Below are 26622 nucleotides of genomic sequence, written 5' to 3' on the forward strand. Positions count from 1 at the left end.
AGGACACAAAAAAAAGGCTTGCATTATAAAAAGTTGCCATAGATTATTTAAAAACATATATGATTATTGAAAGGTCTCTTTCTATCTCCATGGAAATGATTTCCCCTCCAGAGGCTGGGCGGCACTGTGCAAACGACACTTCCTGGCGGCGACGCGGCTTCAGGCCCCCGGATGGCGGAGCAGGGCTCCTTTCCGCGAGAGGGAAGGCACCCGTCCGCTTTCCCTCCTCCCGGAAGCGCCTGCGAGAAGGTGCCGGTGATTCCCAGGCCGCGGTGACCAGGCCTCAGATTCGGGCAGGCGCCGCTTTGCTCCCGCTCCCTCTTCGCGTCATGGCGGAGCGCGGCGCCGGCTCTTCGGAGCACTTGGAGCGGCTGCACGAGATCTTCCGCGGCTTGCACGGGGAGCTGCGAGGAGCCCCCGAGAGGCTGCGCGGGAGCTCGGCCGTTGGTACGTAGCAGCGGGGCCCGAGCAAGCCGGGGGGGGGGGGACGGGACAAGCCGTGCGCGGACCCTTCCGCCGCCGCCGCCACCCCGTCCCGCTCCCGACAAGCCCGGGTCCGGCTAGGCGTCAGTTGCTGCAAGAGGGGTTGCCACTGAGTTTACTTTTGCTGAACCCGCCTCTGAGCAGCATCCTGACCGAGACGCAGAAACGCAAGGAGCCCGAAGTGACCCGGGAGAAACTGATTTCTGCGTGTCAGGCGGCTGTCAAAGGAGGAGGACGCGTAATAATCATAATCATAATAGGTGACCCCGCCCTCGCTTCTAAGCGTGGTTGGAATGCGGAAGGAAGGCGAAGTTCAGCGTGGAATTTAATGCAGTTAAAACAAGAAACCTGGTGCTCGGAAAAGAACCAGAGAGATCACAACCCCAGAAGGTTGCCTCCTACCGGCCCGATCCTAGATATTTCACAGTGGAGTTCAAATGGCTATTTTAAACAGGATTCTTATAAACGTCACATTTTGCTCTAGCATAATAATAATAATAATAATAATAATAATAATAATAATAATAATAATAATTTTAAAATTATTTATACTCCGCCCATCTGGCTGGGTTTCCCCAGCCGGCTCCCAACAGAACACTAAAACAGAACACTTCTGTTGGGCGGCTCCCAACAGAACACTAAAAACGGAATAAAACTTTGAACATTAAAAATTTCCCTAAACAAGGCTGCCTTCAGATCTCTTCTAAAAGTCAGGTAGCTGTTTATTTCCAGTGATCTGATCTTTGACAGTAGTTTTATACAGGGTTTTGGAGTGTCTAACTATATGCATTTTATTCCTGTAATGAAATCCAAAATAGTTAATATAAAATATTCTGGAAACGTTCATGAGTAACAGCAGACATGTCTCTCTTGTTGTTTGCAGATCTGGATGTGTAATCCATCCCTTTTTTAAAAGGAGACAGAAATATTGTGTGGACGAGGCCTACGCATTACAAATGTGCCCTCTATATCCTGTTGTATTACAGCTCTCACCAGCTTCAGCCAGCATTGCCAGCTCTTGGGGATGTTGGTGGTTGTAATCCATCATCGGGCGGACACCTTGTTGGCTGCCCCTGAATCTCCCATGTTACCTTGTTTGAAAGAGTGAGATCTAGTCACTAACCAAACTAATAGGCTCCCTGGCTTGGTTGAGGACTAGGAGGATAACATATCTTTTGGTAGTTATTTCTAAAGTGATTTTACATGATCAGTTAATACAGTTTGACCATGAAAATAATTTTCACTGAAACAATAAGATAGTCAAAGGCTGTCACAAAAAAATGTATACACTCTTATGTGGATTTGCACTGAGAATTGCTTTTGGCATTGCTGATTGTTGTGCTAATCCCCCCCCCCCCATCTTTTCTGTTATGTCTTCTAGAAGAGAAGAAGAAGTTGATTCGAGAATTTGATGAAAAACAAAAAGAAGCAAATGAAACGGTAAGGATATGAATTGTAATTGGAGGGAGAGGGCTTTTAGAACAGCTATGGCCATTCCTGGACTGGGAAGGCCTTGTCACAGTAGTTAGAGCAGAATGATGCAGCGTGATTGCTGACAGGAGTGAGGCCTTGCCAGCATATGACACCTGTGCTCAGAGATCTACACTGGTTCCCAATTTGCTACTGGGCCAAGTTCAAGGTGTTACTATTGGTATACCTTAACAACTTGGGACCAATTTACCTACAAGATCTCCTTACCCCACCTATGCCCACTCAATCACCTCTTCAATCGGTAGAACTGGCACTACTACAGGTGCCACATAATACTTATTCTGCATTTGTAAGAACCCTCTTGTTTAGTGTGGCAGCGCCTACAATTGGAACACCCTGCCTGTTGAGATGAAGCAGGTGCATTCACTGCTGAAAATATTCTTGTTTAGACAAGCCTACCCAGATGCTTAAAAAGTTGAGGTAATTTTAATGTTTTAGTATTTTAACTTTTGTATGTTTTAATATAGGGTTACAACCCTATTTTACTGTTTTATCTTTTGTAATCAGCTTTGAGATTTTTTACAATCAAGTGCTATATAAATGTTATGAAATTAATAAAAAATATAGAGGTATGGTTGCATGCTTAAAAATCATTGACTGACTCATCTAAGCGTAACAAAGAACTATTTGATAATACTTTTAAAATTGTACCAAACAAAAAAATTCAGTATCTTTTCAGATTCTGCTATATTTTTAGAACTTTCTGTGTGCTGTCCATTTTCTGATTATTGCTTTTATGTTTTTTCAATAATATTTTTCAGTTGATAAGAGAAACTTTTCTTTTATTTACTTTTAGTTCCGTTTTTGTCTTTGGAGTTTTCATATTATTAGGAGGGCAAAAATAAAGAAGCTTGCTGAATATTCAGTACACCATGATTTAAACACAGGGAATTATATATCCTATTAAGAAATTTGGGTGGGGGTAATGTTTTTACAAAATATAACACAGAGTCCTGGCTTATTAGCTATCCTCAGACTTTGCTGACTTACTTCAAGGACATTTTTAACAAAGATTTTGGTATCTGCTTTTTAAAACTTGCTAAAGCTACGGGAAATGGAAGAAGAACTGAAATATGCTCCAATGTCCTTCCACAATCAAATGATGGCCAAAATTCGGACTTACAGAAGAGAACTTGCCATGTTTCAGAGGAAGATGAAAAGTACAGATTTGGGAGCGGTTCCAGGAGGACATGGAGACCCAAAATTTGGGATCTACGCCACAGAAAATGAGCAGAGTGTGAGTACTAGGTATAAATTAACTATATTGATTTTGTTTATTTGTATTGGTGACAAAGCTCTTATGGTTCTTGCTAAGTTTAATTCTTTCCAATATGTACAGAGGAGTTGTGATTGTATTTATTGCAACAATGCAAGTATATGGAAAAATACATAAGTTCTTCAGAAAGCCTAATTTCAGTAGTGCAAAATTAGTAGGGCTGACAATTTATTTTCTTCTTTTGATTTAAATGCATTTTTTATATTGACGAACATCAATAAGTTTTTTAAGAGCTCTGATAGGAAGGCACAGTTTTTCTTAAGTGGAAGAAAATAAACCACCGCTTCTTGTTAGAAGGAAATTGTATATTTAAAATGTTCTTTTTCTTTCTCAACAAATTCTGGATTAGAGAGAATATAGAATATTCTATATTCCAAAAGCATCTCTGAACTATGGCTTCCAAAATCTCTGTATGCATATCAGTATTGTGGAAGGCACATATTTGAGACATATTGATTTCACTCAAGTACTGTCAATAAGTTTTCTGTGGTTATTATTGTAAAGAAAAAGCATTAAGCTGTTAAGACCGAACAGTCTGGTTGTTTTCAGCTGCACTGATTTGATAGAGCTGCAGTTTTGACCTCTTAGGTGTGTTTTTTTTTGCACATAAATATGGGACAGACCACAAATACTATTGAAAACATTTGCAGCTTACTCATCAATATTGTTACCGCAACTGAATGCAACATGAAAGAATATTCAGTTAATGCATAAACAACAATTAAATACTAAATTAAATTCAGTAAAGTAAGTACAATTAATCACAGAAGGAGGCAGCTAAAAAGAGCAAGGCAGGTTTCCACAAGCACCCACTTAAAGACACTTTAAAAATGCATAAGCAAACAAATAAATTCAGCACTTACCATATTTGTAAGGAAGGGGATACTTAAAATGGTGCATGTGTGGTTTATACTTATACATATGGCTCCTGGATTTAATTTCAGTTTAAAAAAAAGATAAGATTTGCCATATTGCATGCGCCTCTGGTATAGCAAAGAATGCAATTTGTGTTATGCTTCATTGTTCAATTCTAGTGGAGCACATCCATCTTTGGTATCTGCAATAAAACATTCACAGATTAAATAAAAAAGGGGTATGCGGATTAAATATATTTAAGATATCACATATCAACTTGGCCATAAATATCCCTTGCTTATGTAGGAGGCTTGCGATTGTGTCCTGATTGGAGTTATGCCATATGTTATTTTAGACTTCCGTGTTGCCCAGGTCAGATTTAGCAGTTAAAGCTGAAAGAGGATTGATTCTCTTTCTTTAATGCCTGTCAGGAAAGGAGCAAACTTCATTTGACAACCTCTTTTGCAATGCCAGAGGCAACACTGAAGATCTGGGGTTCTTAAAGCTTACCTGGGGGAAAGTTCTCAAAGATCTCTGTTCTCCATATTGTTATGGTATATCTTTTATTGGTTAGGACTTGTTTGTGTGTGTATGGTTCATCCCATCTGCTGCTTATTTAATGGTATTCTTGAATAATATTACATGTTGACCATTGAGAGAGCTGGAAGGAAGGAACAGAGACAGGAATTCCTTTGCTCTCATTTCTCTTTCTTAAAGAGCCCCCCACAGTGCCCACACCCCTTCCACTAACAGCTCTCCCTTCACTCCCACAGCTCCTGGTTGAATCCTGTCTCTCAGCAATTGCCTGCTCAGGGCAGATTACAGCTATATAAAATGCACTATTAAAATCAGTTAATTCATTTTTTGATAGCAGATAGCAGTGTGAATACACCACTGCAAACGAGAGGTGGTTTGCCAAGAGATCATAGGGTTATCTCCTCTGCTCCCCATATTTTCCTGCAGGAGTAGGGAGTTTCTCCATGGTAGAGGTCTCCTCTTACATGTTCCAATCCATGCCTCCTGCCAACTTGGGGAAGGGGGAGGGGCTGCTTTTACTGTTATGTATATAGATTTCCACAGTCACTCTTGGTTGTTAAATGCACGATTATAAAGCATGAAGGGTAGATTATTGTATTTATTTACTATATTATATCCCATTTCCCCCACCCCAAGAAGTTCAAAGTAGCACACATGGCTCTTTGCCCCTGTATTTTATCCTCACAACAATCCTGTGAGGTAGTTTAGGCTGAGAGACAGTGATTGGCCCAAGATTGTCCAGTGTGTTTCATGGCCAAGTGAGTATTTAAACCCTGGTCTTCCAGCTCTCTAACCAGGGCCTGAGTTGTTTAGGTGAAGGGACAGGGAGAGATGCTCAGGTATGGAAGGAATAGGTTCTCCTTACTTCTACATTAGGTGATGAAACTGCCACAATAGTAGGGCTTGGTTTGGTATAATTGTGATAAAAGTAACAATATATATTAATTATTTGTTCATAAGTTGCCTGCATTTTCATCAAAGAAAAATGATCAAGACAGGAAATACTTTTCTCTGCATGAGCCACTGTTTTTTTATCTGGGAAATATGTCTCTGTCCATTTATTTACTGTATTTCCCCCTCAGGCATAATACACAAGTCTTTGACAATGGTAAAAGCTTACACAAGCATGGAAATGGTCAAATGTTCTTATAAAGCAGAGATTTCCAGTCACCCATTTAGGCTGTGTCGTCTCACACAGACCTTATCAGAAGGTAAAATATCTCCTCTGCCTTTTAAAAATGTGTCCGAATTGTCTCTTTTAAGACCCAGCTCCAGTCTCAGAGGGTGCTGCTGCTTCAAGGAACAGAAAGCTTGAACCGAGCCACTCAGAGCATAGAGCGTTCACACCAGATTGCTGCAGAGACCGATCAAGTTGGTACAGAGATCATTGAAGTACTTGGGGAGCAGCGGGAGCAGTTGGACCGCACCAAAGGCAGAGTGAGTGGAAAGCTTTTTTTGTTGTTTCACATGTTCAGAATAAACACATGCCAATTCAAAAGCAAGAAGCTAGGGAATTATTTTTTAAAACACATACAGTCATACCTTGGTTCTCGAACAGAATGCGTTCCAGGAGTCCATTCGACTCCCAAAACTGTTCAAAAACCAAGGCACGGCTTCTTATTGGCTGCAGGAGCGTCCTGCAGCCAATCGGAAGCCGCGCAGGACATTCAGCTTCCGAAAATCGTTTGAAAACCGGAACACTTACTTCCGGGTTTCAATCGTTCAGGAACCGATTTGTTTGGGAGCCAAGGTGTTTGAGATCCAAGGTATGGCCGTATTGGTAAAAACTCTGTAATGAGCACATAATTTCACATCCATCCCAAAATAAGATAAACTTCAGGGTTCCTTTTTAGATCTGCACTTTTACAAGTCTGCCCATGCATCTGATTTTCCTCAAGCCTCCTTGCTCCCCTCATGCAAGGTTTCTCTTCCCTATTTTGGGTGATTTCCCAGCTTAGCAGTTCACTTTCAGCAGCACAACTCCCATGTTTCAGGATAGTCTCTGATCCTTCAGAGAGACTTTGCAGGAGATGTGGGCTGGGAGGGAGAGAGATTGGTTCTGCAAACAACCTTCTGTTGTATCAGATGTAGGCCAATATATCTAAAACAAGTACAAACTCCATAATTTTGTTTCTGTGCTGGCTGAATAACAGGGCTGCATGTACATACTGAGATTCTGCAGGAACCCAAGAAATGCACAAAATATTTGTTGCACTGAATCTCTGCTTACATTTTTCTAAAAGCAGGTTTTAGCCCTTATGGTTGTGAATAAATGCTTGAAATTGCGTGGCTGAGGCCTGCTGAAATCTGAGAAGCCTGCAGATTTGCTGAATAAGTTCAAGTGGTTGCTGGTGGGGCTTTGGTGTCTTCAGAGCTCATTGGCCCTCCTCGTGAGAGGAAAACCATGGCAAATTATACAAAATAAGAATTACACAAATTTGCCCAGTTAACATAACTGTTATGGGTTGAAGAACTCACAGTATGTAAGATGTCTCTTGCATTATACCTATTTGGATGTGCTTAAGCCCCATTGGGGATGTTCCATTTGAATTGCCTGGGCACAGAATCTCACCATTCTTAGTAGAGAGTACACATAGCCATGGTTAAAAATGACTACTTGAGACATACTAGCCTGTGCGAACATGGTAGCAGTACAGATATTTAAAACAAGAGTTAAATCATGCCCTTGCATCGTAAGTCTATTCTTATGATGCCACACTTATTGACTGCACCTTAAGAATAAGCATTTGAGCAAGTGTGCTTCAATTTGCATGTGCTTGAGCCTCATTCTGTGTACTTAATTTGTGATGCTGACCTTCAGGTGCAGGTGTCCGTGAGCACAAACTCAAGTTGCAACTTAATAGTAATAAATGTTGTTGTTTTTTCCTTTTTAGCTGGTGAACACGAGTGAAAATTTAAGCAAAAGTCGAAAGATATTGCGCGCCATGTCAAGAAAGTAAGATGCCACTTAAATAATCAGTTATTTTGAGACTTGGATTGATATTTTTTTTTTTAATGTACTAAGTGCCAGCAGTCTAGTTCCAGGGTGGTTCAAATGCAGCCCATCACGTTTATACAGATTTGGCCAGTCCCAAAATGTTCCCTGGTGCCCAAACACTGCCTTCTCATCCTTGCATGGAACCTGAGTGTTGATGAAATAGCATTTTCTAAAAACTGTGTGGAGCAGGTACCATTTCCCCAAAAAGAATGCTGCCTTGAAGTGAAAACAAGCAATTACCTGCTTTGCCAGGGTGTTCCCTGTGGGAAACATGCTTGCAAAGCAGACCCTTGCAGCCATCTGATCTAAACACCCACTCATCAGCTGGTGAGTAGATTCTAGTCCTTCTGAATGCTGCCTTGCCCACTCTTGACAGGTCAACTTTGACAGGTGGGCAGGATCAGTCACCTGAAGTCATCATGTCATATGATTGACAGGTGGACAGGGGCACCAACCTATCAAAAGTGGTCTCTGGGGGGTGGAGGAAAGTAAAGATCTCGTCCACTGAACCCAAAAAGATTCCTCCATCTCTGCGCTAGAGAGAGATTTCTGAGCAGTTAAAAATGAAAGCACTCAAGCAGCTCTTACTGTGGTTCCTTTAAATGTGCTTTTCTCTAGACGTCTTCAGTTTACAGCCTTAATCTCCCCAACCACCCAGTACATCCTAGCCCTTATATATCCCAGTTGCTAAATTGATTCTCAGTGTGAATGCAAAAGAAAGCAAGGGAATGAATGCACTCAGAAAACATTTTATTATTATTATTGAGCTAACTGTACAAAGGGAAACATATCCAAGACAGTATTCCAGAAGATAGTGACTCTCAGTTGTGTTCTCTTGCTGAACTACAAGATACGTCTGTTTACAGCCACAATTAGGTGTGAAGCATGCCTATTCCTCTCTATGGTGCATATTCCAGATATTTTCAGAAGTTTCTGGCCCATTATTTGGCTAGCTACATAACTGCATATAAGTACTTCATGCTTATAGGAAAGGGAGAGGGGTTATGGGAAAATGTTCCTGAAAATCAAAGGATGTTTTATGCTCATTTCAGGACAAACTTTTTTGGCAGAATGCTGAATGAGGAGAGAACATATTGCACAATTGCACAGAAGCAACCTGAAAGTTTCTGAGTGGGCACTGGATACACTGCTGCCTTGGGGTTGCCGTCAGGTGATAACAAAGCAGCATGTGGTGCTACTTTCCCAGCAGTACAGCAGGGAAGAGCTGTTTGGGGTAGTATCTCACAACTTTCAGATGATGCAAGCAAGCAAAAATGCAGTATAGACTCAACTACAGTTGCAGTGAATCATGGTTTGCTGTGATCTCTGAATTGAGCTTTTATCGTGCTACAAATTTGTTTCCGTATCTTTTTTTGTGACAATCACTATTTTCTTGAAATTGTCACCTAGCTGGTTTGTCACCAGCTTTTCAAGGTGTTAACTTATTTTAATTGCTGCTTTCCTGAATGTTTACATATTAAGTCAGATACTAATACATTTATGTGATTTTAAGTTAGCTTTTTATAAGGAATCCCAGGAACAATGCTGGTTTTGGTGAACTCAAATATAAGTTCTTGCTACTCTTCCCTTTTATTATTTCCTCAACATGGGATACAATCCTATATGCACTCACCTGGGACTAAGTCCCAGACTTTCTTATGCGTAAATACACAATAGCTTTCACTGTCTAAATATGAAACGATGCTTCTGTCTCATCTAAGTGAGAATGATTTCCATGGGCAACATTAAATGCAAATAAGATTTTTTGTAAACCCAAATAAATCTCATGTCTTATCTTTCCTTCTAGGGTTATGACAAACAAACTGTTGCTCTCCGTTATCATCATTTTGGAGTTAGTCATTCTGGGAGGTGTTGTATACTACAAATTCTTCAGATGAATCTTCTTGACACACACACAGCTGTTTTCAGGCCTTCCATCTATCTTAAGGACTGTATTACAATCATTGCCAAGAAACAGTCTTCAGCAATGAAAGGAGTGGATTATATTTACTACAGTTGAAAGACAATACTGGTGTGTTGTCAAGTCTTAACAGCATGTTCGTTTGAGAATGCTGCAGGGCTACTGAGAGGAAATGTATCTGTAAAGAAAGACAGAGGGCAGTGAAGGGATGGTAAGTTTTTGTATAATTGCAAAGTAATAAACATTCACCTAAGCCGATGTGTTGTCTAGCTTGTAATACAGCGGTTTGGTCACGCAGTGGGAAAAGTAACTAGTCTCTCCAAAACTGGTGAACACTTCAGAGTGTGGTATAGTTGGGTTTTAGCTAGTCCATTTGAGTAGATCAGCAGATCTGTACATAATGCCCATTTGAAGCATCTGTTGATCCTTGAGGGTCCTACATCCGTACTTGCTCTTCACTGTCAGATTCATCTGGTGAACTGGGTGTTGGGAGATCATCAAACATGATGTGCGCTCCTTCTCTTGTCTGCCCAAAGCATGTAGCAATCACATCTACTGCAAGGTTAACTGTTGCATTCACTTCCTCCTGTGAATCTCCAAGCAGTGGATTTACTTCTACAAGGTCCATGGCTGAAAGCAGGCCTGGGAAATTGAAGACACTGAGTTACATGGAAGACACAGAACTTAAAGCATGACTTCAGCCAAAAGGCAGGTGTGGTCTGCGCTATATGCAACGGCTTATGGGTTTTGTATGAATGAATCCAAGTTTCCGGCCATGCATTGACTGAAATAAATTATTGCCGTTTTAAAAGTACTGCAGTATTTAGCATAATCTTGAATTGCTTTTTCAAACTGCAGCCCCAAAGCAATGATAACTGCTAGCCAGTTTGGCCCTGTTTCTAGGTTATGTTCTTGCCAGTAGCATGCAACATTGTTATAGAGATACTGCAAATAAGTAGTTAAATGTTTTAAATGATGCTGCTACATGGATCCTTAGTGTTTTAAGAGTGCCTAACAGCTATAATTAAACTGGATGAGTCAAGTGAGAGATATTAGGTTCCCACCTCCCCTTGCTATGGAAGCTGCCAAGGTCCTGATAATGGAAGGCTGCAAGGAAGCCTCAATGAAGGCAACTTGATGATAGAGCAGCTAAAACTATTGTTCCTGTAAGCAAGCCTCGTTTCATATGGGGAGTTTGTTAGGCGTAGCTTTTAGCTGTAATAATTTTAACATTTGAGTAAAGTTGGTTTTTGTCTTGTACTAACAAGGAAGTGCAATTTTGATGTCTGAAAGCGCCTGAGAACTCTCTTTATCCTTACTACTGTCCATTCCAATTTATCCTTGTTAATTTCCTTAGCATGGGGTGAATTAAGGAAGAGAACCCGAGCTTCTTTCTCATTTACACTCCAGCATTTTAAATAAACACTGAATACTTCTGTAACACAGCTGCCATGCAAGTGCTTACTTGTATCATGTTATCCAAAGCTGAAAGTAAAATGTGCTTGTCTGGTTCTTACCTGTGTTATGTATTTCCTCTGAAATGTACATGCCTTCACGATATGTTAATCCACCCAAGACAGGAGTCCCTGTTGCTGGAGCCAGAGTTGGGTCAAAGGCATCAATGTCAAAGCTCAGGTGGATTGGTCTTTGTCCTCTGTGAAGGAGAATCACTTTATAATACAGGTATAACCCATGGGAAATAAATCACATCATGGTAACTGGGGACTGATCAGTAGGATATGACAAGCTGATCGTCCGCTGACATGTGAATAGGTTAAGTATTTTTTGCCTAACACCACTTCCCAAAATGTCCATCCTCAAAGAAGTTTTACCTGCCCAGAAGGTGGTCAAATGTTCTTTCCATCACTTTGTGGATTCCCAAACGATCAATATCTCTCGTTGAAAAATACTGGATGCCATAGTTCTTCAAAATATAGCTGTTTAAAAAGAAAAAATATATAAATGTTTAAAGCTATAATGTTATGCAACATACCTCTTGCTGATGGCAGTAGGCCGAGTACGTATTTTTTTTAAAAAAACAAGAAAGATATCTCCCAGTTCAGATATCCTGTACTTACTGTTCAGCAGGGTCAACATCTCTGAGGCCAATATATACAATATCTGATCGTGAAAGGCAGGGCTTTAGCCAGGAAAATCCAGGAAGCAGTGGCACCTATAGAGGAATAGAAGAATTACCATAGTCCTGGATATTTAACACCACGCTTGTTTACATGATGGTGTAGTGGTGATGTATAATGAACACCATACTCAACTGTGTCAATACATAGACATTTGGACCTTGAAGCTGTTTTGGCCAATACGGGCCCAGCTGTCCTACACCTGACCTCAAGGCACAGTGCTTTGCTTGCACAATTCAATTTCAAACAGCACAGGCAAAAACGGGTCACCTGATTGTGATTGTGGCACTTTGTGTTTGATAAGTGGGTGGCATTAACCACCTGTCTTTAGCCACATGGTTCTCTCTTCATTCTGATCTCACAACTCCATGAGTTGGGCAAGTCACCTTCTCTCCTTCTAACCTAAGGTCACCCAGTGAGTTTCATGGCTGAGCTGAGCATTGAACCCTGACTGCCTGTATCTTAGTCCAGAAGAACAAAAAGTATCTAGCAGTTGAAAGGGAGTTATTGCGACTGCAATATGCTGTTTTCTAAATGGGGGCTGCAAGTGAGGAAATAGTAGCACATCTTTCATGCTACAATCATGTCCAGCATAGGGCAGGATCTGGTGTTCCCAGCTAGGTTCTATGCTGACATCAATAATAATTGAACTACCTGTCTCCTTCTGGGGGTTATTTCTATAATGTTCTGGATTTAAAATTAAATTGCTCAAGATTGTAGGGTAAGTTAAAATTGGACTTTAATGCCTGCCTTACAAACATGGTACAAAACAGATTGCATAAAATCTATTTTATAGCTGTCCAGCATAATCCCCACTTACTTTATCTTGAAGTTCTCTTAAAAGGAATGAGACTGGCTGTCCATGGAGATTTCCTGATGGGGTTGTGAGTGGAGTGTTAATGTCAGCATGTGCATCAACCCAGATCACACATAGGTGTGGGTACTGCCTTGAGTGACCACTGATTGACCCAAGCGCTAAACTGCAAAAATAAAAATAAAAAATCAGATTCAGATTTTTAGCAGTCCAGTTTACTTCAAAAGTTTCTTGTATTAATTTAAGTTTGGGTTAATACACTGAGAAAATTGTGAGTTTTACAAAGGAATTTGACAGCTGTACAGTATGTGAGATAATTATATAACCTGGTTCCTGATATGCTAAAAAATGCGAAATCCACAATAAATTCTACCTAAGGGTTTTTGGCGTTCTTTTTGCAGCTGTTGGAGGTTGCCTTTCTGGCAAAGTTAAAGTAGTTTACCTGTGCATCATATCTGGCTCTTACAGGCATCTTGCTGTGCCTCCTCTGAGAACAATAAATAAAACAAGTTCATTTACTAAATGAACTTACTGTGTGTGTGTGTGTGTGTGTGTGTGTGTGTGTGTGTGTATACATACAGTCACATCCTTTTATAAACAGTACCCATTACTTCATAAGAATATAAGGACAGCTTTGCTGGATCAGACCAGATGCCTTTGGGAAAGCTCACAACCAGCAGATGAAGACAATAGCCCCCCCTTCCACTATTGTTCTCCAGCAACTGGTATGGTAGAGGGATAGCTCTAGAGCAGAGTTTCCAAAACTTGGGTTTCCAGCTGTTCTTTGACTACTATTCCCATCATCCCTGACCACTGGGCATGCTAGATGAGATAATGGGAGTTACTACTCCAAAAATAGCTGAAAACTCAAGTTTTGGGAAACCCTGCTCTAGAGGATCACAAGGCTGCAAATAAGAGACCTTCAGCGTTGGGCTTCCTCAGAGAGCTGTGCAATATCCTGTGGCCCCAGAGATGCTCTCACAGGGGACCGAAGAGGATTCATATTTGCCACCGGGGGACAATAATTTAACACTTGACTGTGGCCTGTCACTTTCAATCAGTGAACAGGAATTTGAACTAATGAATCCAGTTGAGGAGTGAACTTTACCCAAAGCTTTTTGAGGCTTATTTCATTCAAGAGACCATCTTCCTCACGGATCCCTCCCAACTCACCTGTGATCTCCTCCAATGGTTACACAGCTATGACCAGCGGCAACAGCTCCATTCACCGTGTCTGCCAGAACTTGGCTAGCTGATCCCACGGAGCGTGGGTTTAGGATTAGGTTGTTGTAGAGATCATCGTTGGGCACCTGGGTGAAATTTAAATCTCCAAGATCATACACCTGGCAACCTGGGGGGGGAGAAGAAAAGAAGAAAGCACGTAATTGCACTTGCCCAGTCCAGTGACAGGAAATACTGGTGGTTAGTATTAACTTGGTTAATGGAGGTAGGTAAACAGCTGCTTTGCAACCATGTCGCTCGTTATTCAAGGATCCCATAGGACAGGCTTCCTCAAACTCAACCCTCCAGATGTTTTGAGACTACAATTCCCATCATCCCTGACCACTGGTCCTGCTAGCTAGGGATCATGGGAGTTGTAGGCCAAAAACATCTGGAGGGCCGAGTTTGAGGAAGCCTACCACAGGACTTGGGTAATAACCCCACCTTCATATTTGTAAGAGAAGAGTAGACATGTTGACCGATGTCTGGATTTTCACTGCACCCAAACACTTTATTCAGAAGCATGGGCAGAGCAAGTTTGTGCTAATGTAATTTGCTGCTGGTGCCCAGACTTTGTGGGCAGATGTGTCACTGTGTTCAACAACAGGGCCTGCCACTGAATGGCTTTGCCACCATCCCATAGGTCACACCCATGGCTGCTGCGTTAGAAATACAGTCAGTCTGTGCATTCCCCTGAACCAGTCTCTGCTTCAGCTCCTACACACACCCTCTCCTTTGGTTAAGGTAATTGGACCTCAGCAGTCCAGGACTTGCAATACCACTCCTCTCTTTCATCATTCCCTGATGAATGTCATCTTCCCTCGGACTTCGGGAAACCCTAAGCCTTTGCTATTTATAGGCCTAATATCTATATGGTGTGAAGTGTTTGCAAGCCCCTGCTCCCATTCTATGGCTGCCTACATGTTTGAATAAGGAAATATTTCCAAAACAAGGACATAATACCACCACTGTTTCTATCTTGATTCCTGCCCCCTACAAACTTAAGATGGGAGTATAGTCATTTATAGGAAACCTAGGATAGCTCAGTCGGGAGAGCATGAGACTCTTAATCTCAGGGTCATGGTTTCAAGCCCCACATTGGATGAAAGATCATTGCATTGCAGGGGGTTGGACTAGATGACCCGCATGGTCCCTTCCAACGCTACAACTCTATGAAAGCTTCACTATAGCAGAAAAACAGATTAAAGATGTATTAAAGTGAAATTTAAATGTTAACTGAATCCCCCTAAACTAACTTTACAGTTCTTGCTTTAGCTTGTTACTTTATATTGGAAAATTGGATCAATATTTAAAATATTCCTTATATACACATCATTCTTTTACACGGAGCTCTCCATGATCTTGCATCCAGAGTGCTGACCAGATCCGCACTTCCTTAGCTTCAGTAAAGCTATAGCTTCCGGTGTTCTTGGATTAGCCATAAATTAAGTATTTTCAGTTAACAAGACCCACCTCCCCAAAATGATGGGGTAATCCATGTAGTACATTTAGTGTGATTATTACATAAGTGCAAAGGGAATAACAGCACAGATACACAAAACACAGTTAAAGATTAACAAAATGAAGACTGGTCATATTTTTGGCACTGTGCTCTCTTTATCTCAAAAGGATGATCAGCCAGATAAAACCCACATCATTTGGCAATACAATGCATTCAAAATCAGTCAGTCTACAAACTTCAAACCTACAAAGTTGCATCACAACCTGATGCAATGGCAGTATACTAGGTCATCATGTGCAGATAGTGTTACTGTGCTGAAGCCTTGAGACAGTCATCTGACACCAGGCCTGCCTCTTCTATAGGTTGGCTGCACAAGGAGTTTCTGGCAAGGAGCCAGGAGAAAGAGAAAGTGTAATTATGAAGCCATTTATATTCAGCTAGTTTCACTGACTTTATCTCTTTAAGGGTTTTTTCCCCTCCCTCCTGCTTTTAGTTTGGAGCTCTCCCCTGAACAAGACCAAATAAATGGAAAACCAGGGAAACGCCCATGTTCCCATGATCAGCATTTATCTATCCAATGACATCTGAGCTCTGTCCTGAGCAGAAATTATACTGATGTGTCAATACTGTATGCCGATTGCTCAAAAAAGGGGGGGGAATTGGCACTTGCTTTAATATTTGATTTAATCAATACTGCAGGGTGTATAGCAGGGGCTCCAGCTATAGGGGGCAGAAGAGGCTTCAGCCCCCTCAATATTTCTAGGGTGCTGCCGTCCCCCAGCACCTCCAGCGAGTGCAGGAGGTGTGGAGGGCAATAGAGGGCGATCTTCACACTCCCCATCACAAATGGGACACCTCAAAGGGACACCAATGTGTCCTGGCCAGGGTGGGGAGTGCTGCACATGTGACGTCATGCATGCTCAATGCCCCTTCCTCCAAATTTTGGGACCAGCTCTGCACGTCTGGTGTGTAGGTGATCTCAATTGTATGTGAACCTTATAGCTTCACTTGCTTCCAAATTATCAAGTCTGGTTAAAGCAAAACTGAAATGGCCTGTGCTTGACAGCTATGTCAATTAGGTTTTCAAGCCAATGTAAGCAAAGGAAAAATTCCTAGCTATGCAGAGACACCAATGGGTGTATTGCACATTATGTAACAGACTCTGACGTTTATGTATGTCAACAGAAATGTTACAAAAGAAAACTCCAATGTGGCACTGATAAGTTGATTCATTGGCAAGCATGACAACAATGTGACAGAGGCTCAATAGGAACAGGAAGTTGAGACGACACTATAGAAAGCAATTGTCCCTTTTTCTATGTTTTTGTGTACGTACTCTATTCATCTTGCTTTGCCACTTCATCATAAGTTGGGAGTGAGTCACAACTGCTCTTCCATTCTTTTGAATGGATCTAATTTTCATTTGTGAGGTACATAACAATACCTTGTGGCTCTGGAATTTGTAACTGCAAGGTTTGCTCTAACATAACCAAGCTGAAAAGATTAGTTAGTGAATCATGTGACAGGAATTAACCTCCTTTCCTAACAAGAAGCAGAGGTTAAATCTGCACTTGTCTGGGTTGCAAGGATTGCTCAAGAGAAGCATACTTTCATCAGTTGATGACATCACGTTTACCATACTTCACAAGTCACAGCAGCTTTTTCAAACCACTTCTCTAAACTACTGAGAAAGAGCTTTCAGTTATGAAACTACTGCTGTTAAGTCTTGTCTGTACTTCTGTATCAGAAGGAGGAAAGCTGTACCAATCTACAGCAAAGGCAAAGTATCTAAAGGTGCTACAGGAATTTTTATTTTTTAGTTACCAAATACACTTGGAGCCACTGCTTTTCATTTTTCAGCAGCTTTATAACAAAGCTTCTTTTTGTTCATTCCCCCCCCCAAAGAACAGTTAAACAGAATCAATCTCTTCTGAAAGGAGTGGAAGAATACACATGACAAAGAGCAAAATTTGGTAAATTTTGAAGCACTTATATGTGTTTTCCAATGCACTTTTGGATGTTCCAAATCCACCCCAGATTAAGGTTACCATATTTTTTTCAAAGAATCTAGGGACACTTTTTTATTTTTGAAAAGAGAAAAAAAGTTATTTTTAAAAAGTTTTTTAAAAATATTAAGAAGTAATATCTTCTCTTCTGCGGTCTCCTGTCATGCGGCCTTCCTCTGGGCCCCGGCCTGCTCTCTTGAAGTGCTAGCTGCCATGGAGTAGGCTCAGGTCGGGCCTGGGCTCGGCCACATGTCCATGCCCTCCCAGTGCCCTCCTATCTCTCCTGCTCAGTGGCAGCTGCGGCAGCAGCAGTGCGGCAAGGTTGGGGCTCCCCTCTTTTTTCTCCCTCCTTTCTCCTTCTCTTCTACTCCTTCTCCCTACGTCAGCTCCAGGGTTTTCCTGGCCCCAGAGTGCCAGTGGGCAGTCGGCCAGGTGGCTGGGCACTCTTGCGCCTGGCTCGATTTGGGTTGCATGGAGGGGTGTCAGCAGTTCCCCCAGTTGACACACTGGGTGTCCCTGGTTCCCCCTTGGCAGTGGCAGTGCCAGCAGCAGTCTCAGCAGCCTGGAGCCAACCTGGTAGCACAGTTGGCTCTGGCTGGCTTCAGAAGCAGCTCGCTGCCATGGTGCCCGCCATTTTGCCTTGCTGGAAGTCCTCATATGAAGTGTCTTGTGCCGTTGAATGAATCACACAACATTCATTCTCTACTAATAAATCTACCACATTTGAAATATAAATCTGGGGACATTAAATGAAATCTAGGGACATCCGGGGGACGGATTTTGTCCGGGGACAGATTTGTAAATCCGGGGACTGTCTCCAGGAAACGGGTACGTCTGGTAACCATACCCCAAATACCAGCAGTATAATGCAAACAGGGCCAATGCATAGCTCAATTGCAAGTCCTAACTCATAGCTATCTAAAGCAGTGGCAGGCAGTTGCCTAATGCATAGACTACTTTTTGCATACAGTCGTACCTTGGAAGTCAATCAGAATCTGTTCCGGAAGTCTGTTCAACTTCCAAAACATTCGAAAACCAAAGCGCGGCTTCTGATTGGCTGCAGGAAGCTCCTGCAGCCAATCAGAAGCCACAGAAGCTCTGTCGGATGTTTGGCTTCCAAAAATAGTTCTCAAACTGGAACAGTGACTTCTGGGTTTGTGGCGTTTGAGAGCCAAAACATTTGAGAACTAAGCTGTTCGAAAACCAAGGTATGACTGTATTTGCAAGGAACACAAGTTGGTCTAAACATTTTCCCTTGTGCTTTGATCTTCTTGCTCAGAAAGAAGCTGTAGTTGCACCTTTCATACAACATCAAAACCCTTTTCCCTCGCCATATTACAGCTCGAGAGGACTCCAAGGGCAGATTAAATTTGGCTCCAGACTGAGGATACTCCACTCCTGCTTTCAGGGCACTTTTGGAACACAACTAAAAGGGTACTGTACCACAATGGATTTTAGCTGTGCAGTGTTACTTCAGTGCCCTCTCCTTGCCTTGCATGCTCCCCGCCCCCCTGCTAAATCTGCTCTGGGGAATTCTCCTACCCTCTGCAGCAGATTTAGGGTGTGTGGGGGGAGAGGAGAGGGAAGTGACTCTAGTGCAACAGCTTTTAGCTACACAGCATAACTATTTAGTTTAATACCACCCATGGAGTTTTGCAGCAGATTTTGAACAGCTGATGGATCTGCATAGTTAGTTGCCTAATCTATATGGTGGTACCTTGGTTTATGAACTTAATCCGTTCCGGAAGTCCGTTCTTAAACCAAAGCATTCTTAAACTAAGACATGCTTTCCCATAGCAGCAGGGGACTCAATTTACAAATGGAACACACTCAACAGGAAGTGGAACATGTTCATATTTCAAGGCAAAGTTCACAAACCAAAACACCTACTTCTGGGTTTGCAGCGTTCTTAATCCAAGTTGTTCATAAACTAAGCTGTTCTTGAACCAAGGTACTACTGTATATGCTTTGACAATCATTTGAAGTATTTTCACAATTCACACTGTATGTTTGTTGAAACTCACAATATGAAAAAAAACTGTACACTGTTTGTGAGGATAAGTCAAATGGCTATAACAAACATATCCAGATCAGACAATTAACATTAAGATCAGTTCAGATGGCAAATGTTTCAATATGTTCAGTGTTTCAGGAAACTGAGATGCCTGATTAATCAACTTTTTTCATTCCTTATATAATAGCACAAATCCAATTTTTGTGTGAATTGCAGGTAGGGTACCTGTAAGATGGTGACTAATGCTGAGTCACAGAAAAATAACTACACTGATTTAAAAGGGTTTGGCTAAAATGACAGCTGTGCTGCCAATTACATAACTTTCTGGAAATCAGGCACTGCCAGTAGAAGAGACTCATAAGGGACATTAGCACATACCTCTCTCATTCATCCATTCATTCACCAAAACCACAAAAGGAATATGCTAAGACTTAGCATCGAAAGAAGTCCAACTCAACACAGTGAATTCAAGTTATTGGATGCAGAAAACTATGAGCTTTAGGCCTGGTATTGGTAAATAAACAGCTTCAGTCACTCTGTGAGATTACTTCTGCTGGAATAGACATGGGCAAATTGTTGATTCTCCAACACCACAAATGCAATATAAAAGTAATATTAAATCTTGATTCCTTGGCTGGTCATACCATTGAGTTGAATGAGGTAGCTGTGCCAGACAGGTTTTTTGGGGGGAGGCATGACAATACATTGATTTGTTAAATCATTTAATTTATTATGTTATTATATTTTTACTCCCAGGAAGAGGCACTTGTAGGATTCCCCCCCCCCCATTGCCAAAATTGGGTAATAAGGGTATTAAGGGGGGGGACTTTTGTTGTTTGCCTCCTGAGTCGAGTGTGAATTTCATGCTCTTTATTCAGCTCATAATAGCAATGAATTAAACTTTCCCCAAAACGTCTAGCTGTATATACATTATTTACACAATGGGCCCCGCGTGATTGGCTAATTCCGGGCTGCTCCTTTAGGCCAATCAGGTCGCTGATTCACTTCCACCTGGATTGGGTGGCTCCTGCGGACCAATCAGACTGCTGCATTCTGGATCCTATTGTTCTAGGATTCAATACATAACACCTCCCATCAAAATGTCTTAAGCCAACTGTGCCTTAGGGCAGCTTCTGCTTTTATTTGAACGCAAAATTAAGAAGAAATTTTTTTTTATCTAAGCTGAAATAAGGACATTGCCTCTGGCTACACAAGCATTTCATTCTCTGCATACAGACAAAGAAGAAAATTCCTGAGGAGGAAAGGGAAGGTCACTCTAGGAGCCTCTTGAGTTCCTTTGCCTCCTTATTGAGAAGCCCGTCAGAGGACACATGCCACCACTTTCATATGTACATCAGGCTTCAAATTGAGAGGGCTTTCCTCTCAAAGAAAGGAGGTTTGTATTTCTGCAGAGAGTGCCAAATCTCTCCCAACAGCTAACTTTTGCATTAAAGAGACTCAATCAGTCATGGGGGTGGGGGAGAACTCACTCACCTTCTCTGTGAAAAGCAATTGTTGGGGATGTAGCTTGGTGGTACACACTGAAGGTCCCCCCCCCCCATCTCCAAGTGGGACTTGCCTGAAACCCTGGAGAGTCGCTATGTGGACAAATACTGAGCTGGAGCGATCAGTGGTCTGACTGGGTCTAAGGCAGCCTGCTATGTTCCTACGGGAGAGGCGGTTTCTTTCAAAATAAACCTCTTACTTACCCATGCCAGTCAGCTTCCCCACCAGCCCTGCATTTCTTATGGCTGCTGGACCGTGATCCACTCCTCTCCTTTTCTGGAGGAAGACAAAACAGGAAAGGAGCGGTGATGCTATGCGTGCCTCCGGGAAAGCGGAGAAGCGGACGCCGCTGAGTCACAGCGCCGAAAGAGAAGCGCGTGGAAATTTCCACGCTCGGGAAGCCGGTTGCCCGGTGCGCGCAGGAACACTCCCCCGCCCGCAGCTAACATTGCTCCGACCGTCCTTCCCTTTAAAGATATACGCATCTTAAAACACCCCCCCCAGCCAAAAAATATCACTGTGCGGATTTGAAGGATTCCATCCCTGCCCCAATGGCCACGTGCGGTCCTCCTCCAGCATTATGGCGAAGCGTCACTCGCCCCAAGGAGGGCTTGGGCCTCACGGATCACCCCCAGGCGGGAGGGAGGATGCTGTCCTTTTAGAACGTAGTTTAGTTAAACCGCGGCCTCCCTGGTCTTAGTCCAGCACTCTAACCACTACACCAGACTGCCTTTCCTTTTCTGTCTCCCCTCCCCTTGCCCCCCCCAGCTCTGTTCCTCCTACCTGCGCTCGGCTGCAATAGAGTTACAGCCTTTTACCTTGAGTGAAGGCCCACCTATCCCTCTGTCTCCAACACCCAAACACCGCCTCGTCCCCCCCCCCCCGCCGCCGCAGTGCTCACTCACCTGCCCCCTAGAGAAAGGGGCTCCGATGAGGGCCACCGAGTGCGCCGGTCTCTTCTGGACTTGTATCGAGGAGCCCGCCTGCTGCTTGAGGAGCCGCGCGAAGCTGCTGCGAAGCGACATGACGGAGGTGATGATGTGCAAAGCACCGAGGAAGAGGAACCGGATCGCTCGCTCCTTATAAGCAGCCGGCTCCGCTAGCTGAGCAGGCGAGGCAGCGCACACGCCCGGCCCTTTCCCCGCCCCCTGGCCGCCTCCCCGGGCTGCTCTCGCCATCCGGCCAATCACCGCGCAGCTCCGCGGAGGTGTGCCTCCGAGTGCCCCCGGGGATGCCGAGACCCCGGGGCAGAATCGTGACCAACCTGCTTTGGCTGCCTTTGGGACGCACGTCCCCCTCTCTCCACACACCCCTGCCGCACACACCCCTCTCTTCTCCTGCTGCGGGTCGCTTGCCCTTTCAGAGTTATTCCATGCACGCCATGCTCATCTACATTTCTTTTAAAAATATATTTGTACTCCCCCCCCCACGCCCGTCCAAAGGGTCAAGCAAGACATTTCAAAGACCATTTGTGAAGCCTGGACGGTTCACACTGAATTGCATCATCTCTCAATCTTCAAGTAAAGAGGTGCGTTCGGACACACCCACCCACACCCCTTTTATATACCATCTTTTCCTCCAGGAGATCAAGATATTGTACACGGTTCTCCACCCCCACCCCGGTTTTATTCTCACAACACCCCTGTGAGGTAGGCTAAGCTGAGAGACTGTGGCTGGCCGAAGATCACCCAGCGAGCTTCATGGCTGAGTGTGGTTTCTAACCAGGCCCGAGTCCAACACTCTAACCCCTCTTATCACTGACCATCACAAAACCATAATCCACGCCGGCCTGAGGATTGGAAAAGATAGCATAGCTAGAGGGAAGAAACGCTACTACATACTCCCACACTGCAACTGTTAAACCATTTTTGCTCCATTACTATTTCCAATGCTATGGCTTGGATGTTTTAGGGGTTTCCGTTGTTCCCAGTCCTGAAATCTATTGAAGGATGTTACACAAGTGCTTGAAATCAATCATCAAAATAAAGGTAAGAATTAAAGAAATGGGATACTTTAATTCCAGTTAGAAGTCGTAGGATTGCAGTGGGAGAGAAATCTATCGCCTTGCTTGAGGAACAGGGGCTATTCTTGTTTCTAAAGAGATTTCCTTTGCCTTCTTGAGTGGCACCCATTGCCGTGCAGGATCTCGAAGTCTTCCCGCCCTACAATCTGCTGCTTGGACTGCAGGCGCGGGGCATGAACCCAGTACCTCGTCGTACGTGCGAAGCGTCGCCCCTCGCTGGTCCGCCCTGGGAGTCCCGCCTCTACCGCCCCCGCCCCCAGCGCTAGGTCCCCGAGATAGGGACGGGGCAGCCGGACTCCAGCCAGCTCTCCGATTACCAAAGCTGGCCGCCTTCCAATAAAGAGCCCGGGACCACTTCCTATCTCTCGATTGCCATCTCTGGAAACGTCCTCGAGCCAGTTCCCACCCGGCTCCTTCTCTATATATCGGCACTTTTCAAAGTTTCGCGGTCTAATCAAAGCACACTACCTAGTTCACACACACACACACACACACACACACAGAGAGAGAGAGAGAGAGAGAGAGAGAGAGAGAGAGAAAAGTACCCGCCTCACAATTTTTCTCCTAGGGAAAATAATGATGAAAGGGCGCGACTGACATGGATCATCTTAAACAGAGGCTGCTGTGAAAAGCGCAGAAGCCGCTATTCTGCAGGGTTCCCCCCACCCCGGAACTTGGGTCTTGCCGGCTGCCACGCGCCCATTCTGACACACGCGCGCAACTCCTGAGTCACACAAAAGGGCCTGGAACCGGCAGCGCGCAGCATTCCGGCCCTGCCATTGCCCCCGTTCGGAACTCTGCCTTGCGCACTCGAAGCACCCTCCCAGCTCTCCTGGGCTTAAAGGAGTGGATATCATAGAATTATAGAATTGTGGAGTTGGAAGGGATCACGAGGGTAATCTAGTCCAACCTCCTGGACCAGAACCCATGGTCCTGAGATTAAGAATCTCATGCTCTGCCAACTGATCTATCTATCCAGTGCTTTTTTTCCCCTAAAAAAAAATGTTTAGGGGTACTGTACTCTCATTTTCCTGCCAACCTAGCAGTTCAAAAGCAGGTCAAAGTGCAAGTAGATAAATAGGTACCGCTCCGGTGGGAAGGTAAACAGCATTTCCATGCACTGCTCTGGTTCGCCAGAGCGGCTTAGTCATGCTGGCCACATGACCTGGAGCTGTACGCTGGCTCCCTCGACTAATAAAGCGAGATGAGTGCTGCAACCCCAGAGCTGGCCACAACTGGACCTAATGGTCAGGGGTCCCTTTACCTTTATTCTCATTTTGCTACTCATATTGAAATACTGCTGCTCAATGAGGCCAAACTTAGATTCACAAAATGTTTAGGGGTATGCGTACCCCTGCGTACCCCCCTGGAAAAAAGTCTGCTCTCTCTCTCTATATATAAATGTGTCACTCAAAAGTAAGTCCTACTGGTTTACTCAGCCAGGTTTACTCCCAGAAAAATGGTGTAGCATTGCAGCCTCAGTATAGTTCCATAAACTTAGTTTTCTCTAGATGTTATCATACTCCTAATTCATGGGTTCCTCTGAGTTAGATTAAAAGATATGAAACTACCTTATATTGAGACACAACTATGCACTCTCCAAATCAGCACTAGATTCCTCACTTCATGGAAACCTACCATTCAGGACATGGAAAAACACCAATCAATCTTGTAATTATCACGACTTGCTAGTGGATAATTCAGAGTAATTAAAACAAACCTACCCTGTAGGCTGCAGCTCAGGGTCTGGGAATCTGTCACACTCCAGATGTCAGCTGTTTACACACCATACATTTAAAGCTTATTTAGAGCACATCTTCCCCAAAGAATCCTGAGCACTGTAGTTAGTTAAGGGTGCTGGGAATTTTGTTTAAATTGTACACTGGATATTTCGGGGTTTTTTGTTCATGTAAATTTTAAAGAACATGAATGTATTTCATGTTCTTTTTATGGTGAAGATACATCCTAGACTTGTTAAGTATATAAAACAGACAAGATAGAAATTGCAAAATAAGTGCAAAACGTCTATCACATCATAACACACATTAAAAAGTTACAATTAATAGAAAACCTGAAACAACAGAGCAATATAATGAATTTCGTAAGTCTACATGCAACTTAATATAGAAACTGATAGATGTACTAATGCAACTGCCATGGTAGTAAACCTGTTTGGTGTAAATAGCAAGTTTGATTCTACTCTAAACAGTGAAGGTAGCCCTTCTATTTGTTTCATCCACAGGAGAATATTACAATGAATAATAGTGAAATCCATGTTTACCTGGAAGTACCGTAAGTCCAACTGCATTCAGTGGGTCTTACTCCCAGGTAACCGTGCATATAGCATTACTGCACATAACTCCATCTTTCCAGGAACGTCTGCACGCTAGTTGTCCCACAAGAAAATACTTTAGTTTTGTCTCCAATGAGCTCCTGATTTAGTTAAGCTGGGGATGACACACAGGGTGCAGCAGGAAGGGGGTAGTTAGCCCACCCCGCCCCAAAGGAACCATAACCCCCAGATTCCCAGCTTGTTTGTTTCTTTTTTTAAAAAAAGAGCAAGTTTTGCAGAAACTGAGGCATGAGGAAAAGTGTCCAGGCATTATTCTTCTAACTTTTTTTGTGAGAAACTAGCCTACTCTCTTTCAGTGTTTTATTACCCTGCTCAGGGCTGGATTTAGGTTTAATGAGGCCCTAAGCTGCTGAAGGTAATGGGGCCCTTTATATGTCCAGCTGTCCTTTGTCAACAACAAATTGTTGCTGTTTTTTGTGTGCTGAATATATGCTATATGGTAATTTATGGACCTAATAGGTATCTAAAGCCATTTGCACATAACAAAATATGTATTTTATCAAAGTAATTGTTGAGCTGAAATACAATTAAGAAGTATATTAATAGTGAAATACAATAGTGAAATACAAGAGAGTGGGGCCCTAAGCTATATGAAAATTTAGCTTATATGAAAAAAAAAATGTGGGGAATTTTCTTTTTCTTCCGAGAGTCTACTTGAAATTCTTTGCCACAGTATTCACCCAAGAATCCGCTAGAAGAATTGGACTTGCATAAGAATAAGAACATAGTGGCGCTGTGGGTTAAACCACAGAGCCTAGGGCTTGCAGATCAGAAGGTTGGCAGTGAGCTCCTGTTGCTCGGTCCCTGCTCCTGCCAAACTAGCAGTTTGAAAGCAGGTCAGAGTGCAAGTAGATAAATAGGTACCGCTCCAGTGGGAAGGTAAATGGTGTTTCCCTCGACCTATAGAGCGAGATGAGCGCTGCAACCCCAGAGTCGGTCACAACTGGACCTAATGGTCAGGGGTCCCTTTACCTTTAAGAATAAGAAAGGGACGGGAGAAGTTATAAAATGGCATTCTTTTCCTTTTTAAACTGGAATTCTTAACAGGTAGATAGCCGTGTTGGTCTGCTGTAGTCAAAACAAAACAAAACAAACAAATAAATAAAAAAAATAAATCCTCCCTGTAGCACCTTAGAGACCAACTAAGTTAGTTATTGGTATGAGCTTTCTGAAGAAGTGTGCATGCACACTAAAGCTCATACTAATAACTAACTTAGTTGGTCTCTAAGGTGCTACTGGAAGGATTTAAAAAATAATAATTAAATTTTATTTTGTTGGGATGCTTAACGTTACGTAACATTCGTTGCTGACGTCATCAGAATTTACATTTTGCGCGTCTCTTTGAGTCCCAGGCATTGTCTGGTCCCTGCCGAAGCGTGACCAGACAAATGGCCAGCTTAGGTGTAGCCTGGGAATGAGAAGGAAAGCGCGGACGGATACCATGGGCTGAGAGGCGAGGCTCGCAGAGAAACATCCCCTCCTCGCTCGCCGGGCGGCCAGCACAAGAGACAGCTCCTCGCCCAG

The 26622-nt window shown here is 43.2% G+C and overlaps 2 protein-coding genes and 1 long non-coding RNA gene across 10 annotated transcripts in view; 1 reads left to right on the forward strand and 2 right to left on the reverse strand.

Annotated features, from left to right (window-relative positions):
- VTI1B (vesicle transport through interaction with t-SNAREs 1B) lies at positions 1-11073 on the forward strand. 3 transcript variants are annotated; one of them, XM_083457891.1, is made up of 6 exons: positions 1-447; positions 1865-1923; positions 3020-3211; positions 5906-6079; positions 7537-7598; positions 9448-11073. In XM_083457891.1, exons 1-6 carry the CDS (start codon positions 60-62, stop codon positions 9536-9538), a joined length of 966 nt encoding a protein of 321 aa, XP_083314017.1. In that variant the 5' UTR covers positions 1-59; the 3' UTR covers positions 9539-11073. The 3 variants fall into 3 exon arrangements, with proteins under 3 accessions (XP_083314017.1, XP_083314018.1, XP_083314019.1); XM_083457892.1 differs by lacking the exon at positions 1-447 and adding an exon at positions 683-743; XM_083457893.1 differs by lacking the exon at positions 1-447 and adding an exon at positions 703-721.
- Positions 1-26622, reverse strand: part of LOC310685701 — an 87011-nt gene that overhangs the window by 50230 nt on the left and 10159 nt on the right. The window lies entirely within an intron of this gene.
- Positions 8374-26429, reverse strand: ARG2 (arginase 2). 6 transcript variants are annotated; one of them, XM_083457688.1, is made up of 9 exons: positions 26410-26429; positions 21628-21730; positions 20926-20998; positions 13687-13864; positions 12520-12679; positions 11640-11734; positions 11394-11498; positions 11079-11215; positions 8374-10203 (listed from the first exon to the last, which is right to left on the reverse strand). In XM_083457688.1, exons 1-9 carry the CDS (start codon positions 26412-26414, stop codon positions 9998-10000), a joined length of 1062 nt encoding a protein of 353 aa, XP_083313814.1. In that variant the 5' UTR covers positions 26415-26429; the 3' UTR covers positions 8374-9997. The 6 variants fall into 6 exon arrangements, with proteins under 6 accessions (XP_083313814.1, XP_083313811.1, XP_083313810.1 ...); XM_083457685.1 differs by lacking the exon at positions 26410-26429 and adding an exon at positions 25027-25100; XM_083457684.1 differs by lacking the exon at positions 26410-26429 and adding an exon at positions 25027-25100 and having other exon boundaries at positions 21628-21733.

This window comes from Podarcis tiliguerta, assembly GCF_965153285.1.
Source record: "Podarcis tiliguerta genome assembly, chromosome: 1".
Lineage (NCBI taxonomy): Eukaryota > Metazoa > Chordata > Lepidosauria > Squamata > Lacertidae > Podarcis > Podarcis tiliguerta.

Bases quoted from the DNA above. Each gene is read 5' to 3' on its own strand.
- VTI1B (XM_083457891.1), top strand. From the start codon at position 60: ATGATTATTGAAAGGTCTCTTTCTATCTCCATGGAAATGATTTCCCCT. The intron at 3,212-5,905 runs GTGAGTACTAGG...GTCTCTTTTAAG, and splicing joins CCACAGAAAATGAGCAGAGT to ACCCAGCTCCAGTCTCAGAG. The intron at 7,599-9,447 runs GTAAGATGCCAC...CTTTCCTTCTAG, and splicing joins TTGCGCGCCATGTCAAGAAA to GGTTATGACAAACAAACTGT.
- ARG2 (XM_083457683.1), bottom strand. From the start codon at position 21,900: ATGGCGAGAGCAGCCCGGGGAGGCGGCCAGGGGGCGGGGAAAGGGCCG. The intron at 11,735-12,519 runs GTAAGTGGGGAT...ATTCCTCTATAG, and splicing joins TAAGAGAACTTCAAGATAAA to GTGCCACTGCTTCCTGGATT. The intron at 10,204-11,078 runs GTAAGAACCAGA...TCAATTTCCCAG, and splicing joins AGAGGAAATACATAACACAG to GCCTGCTTTCAGCCATGGAC.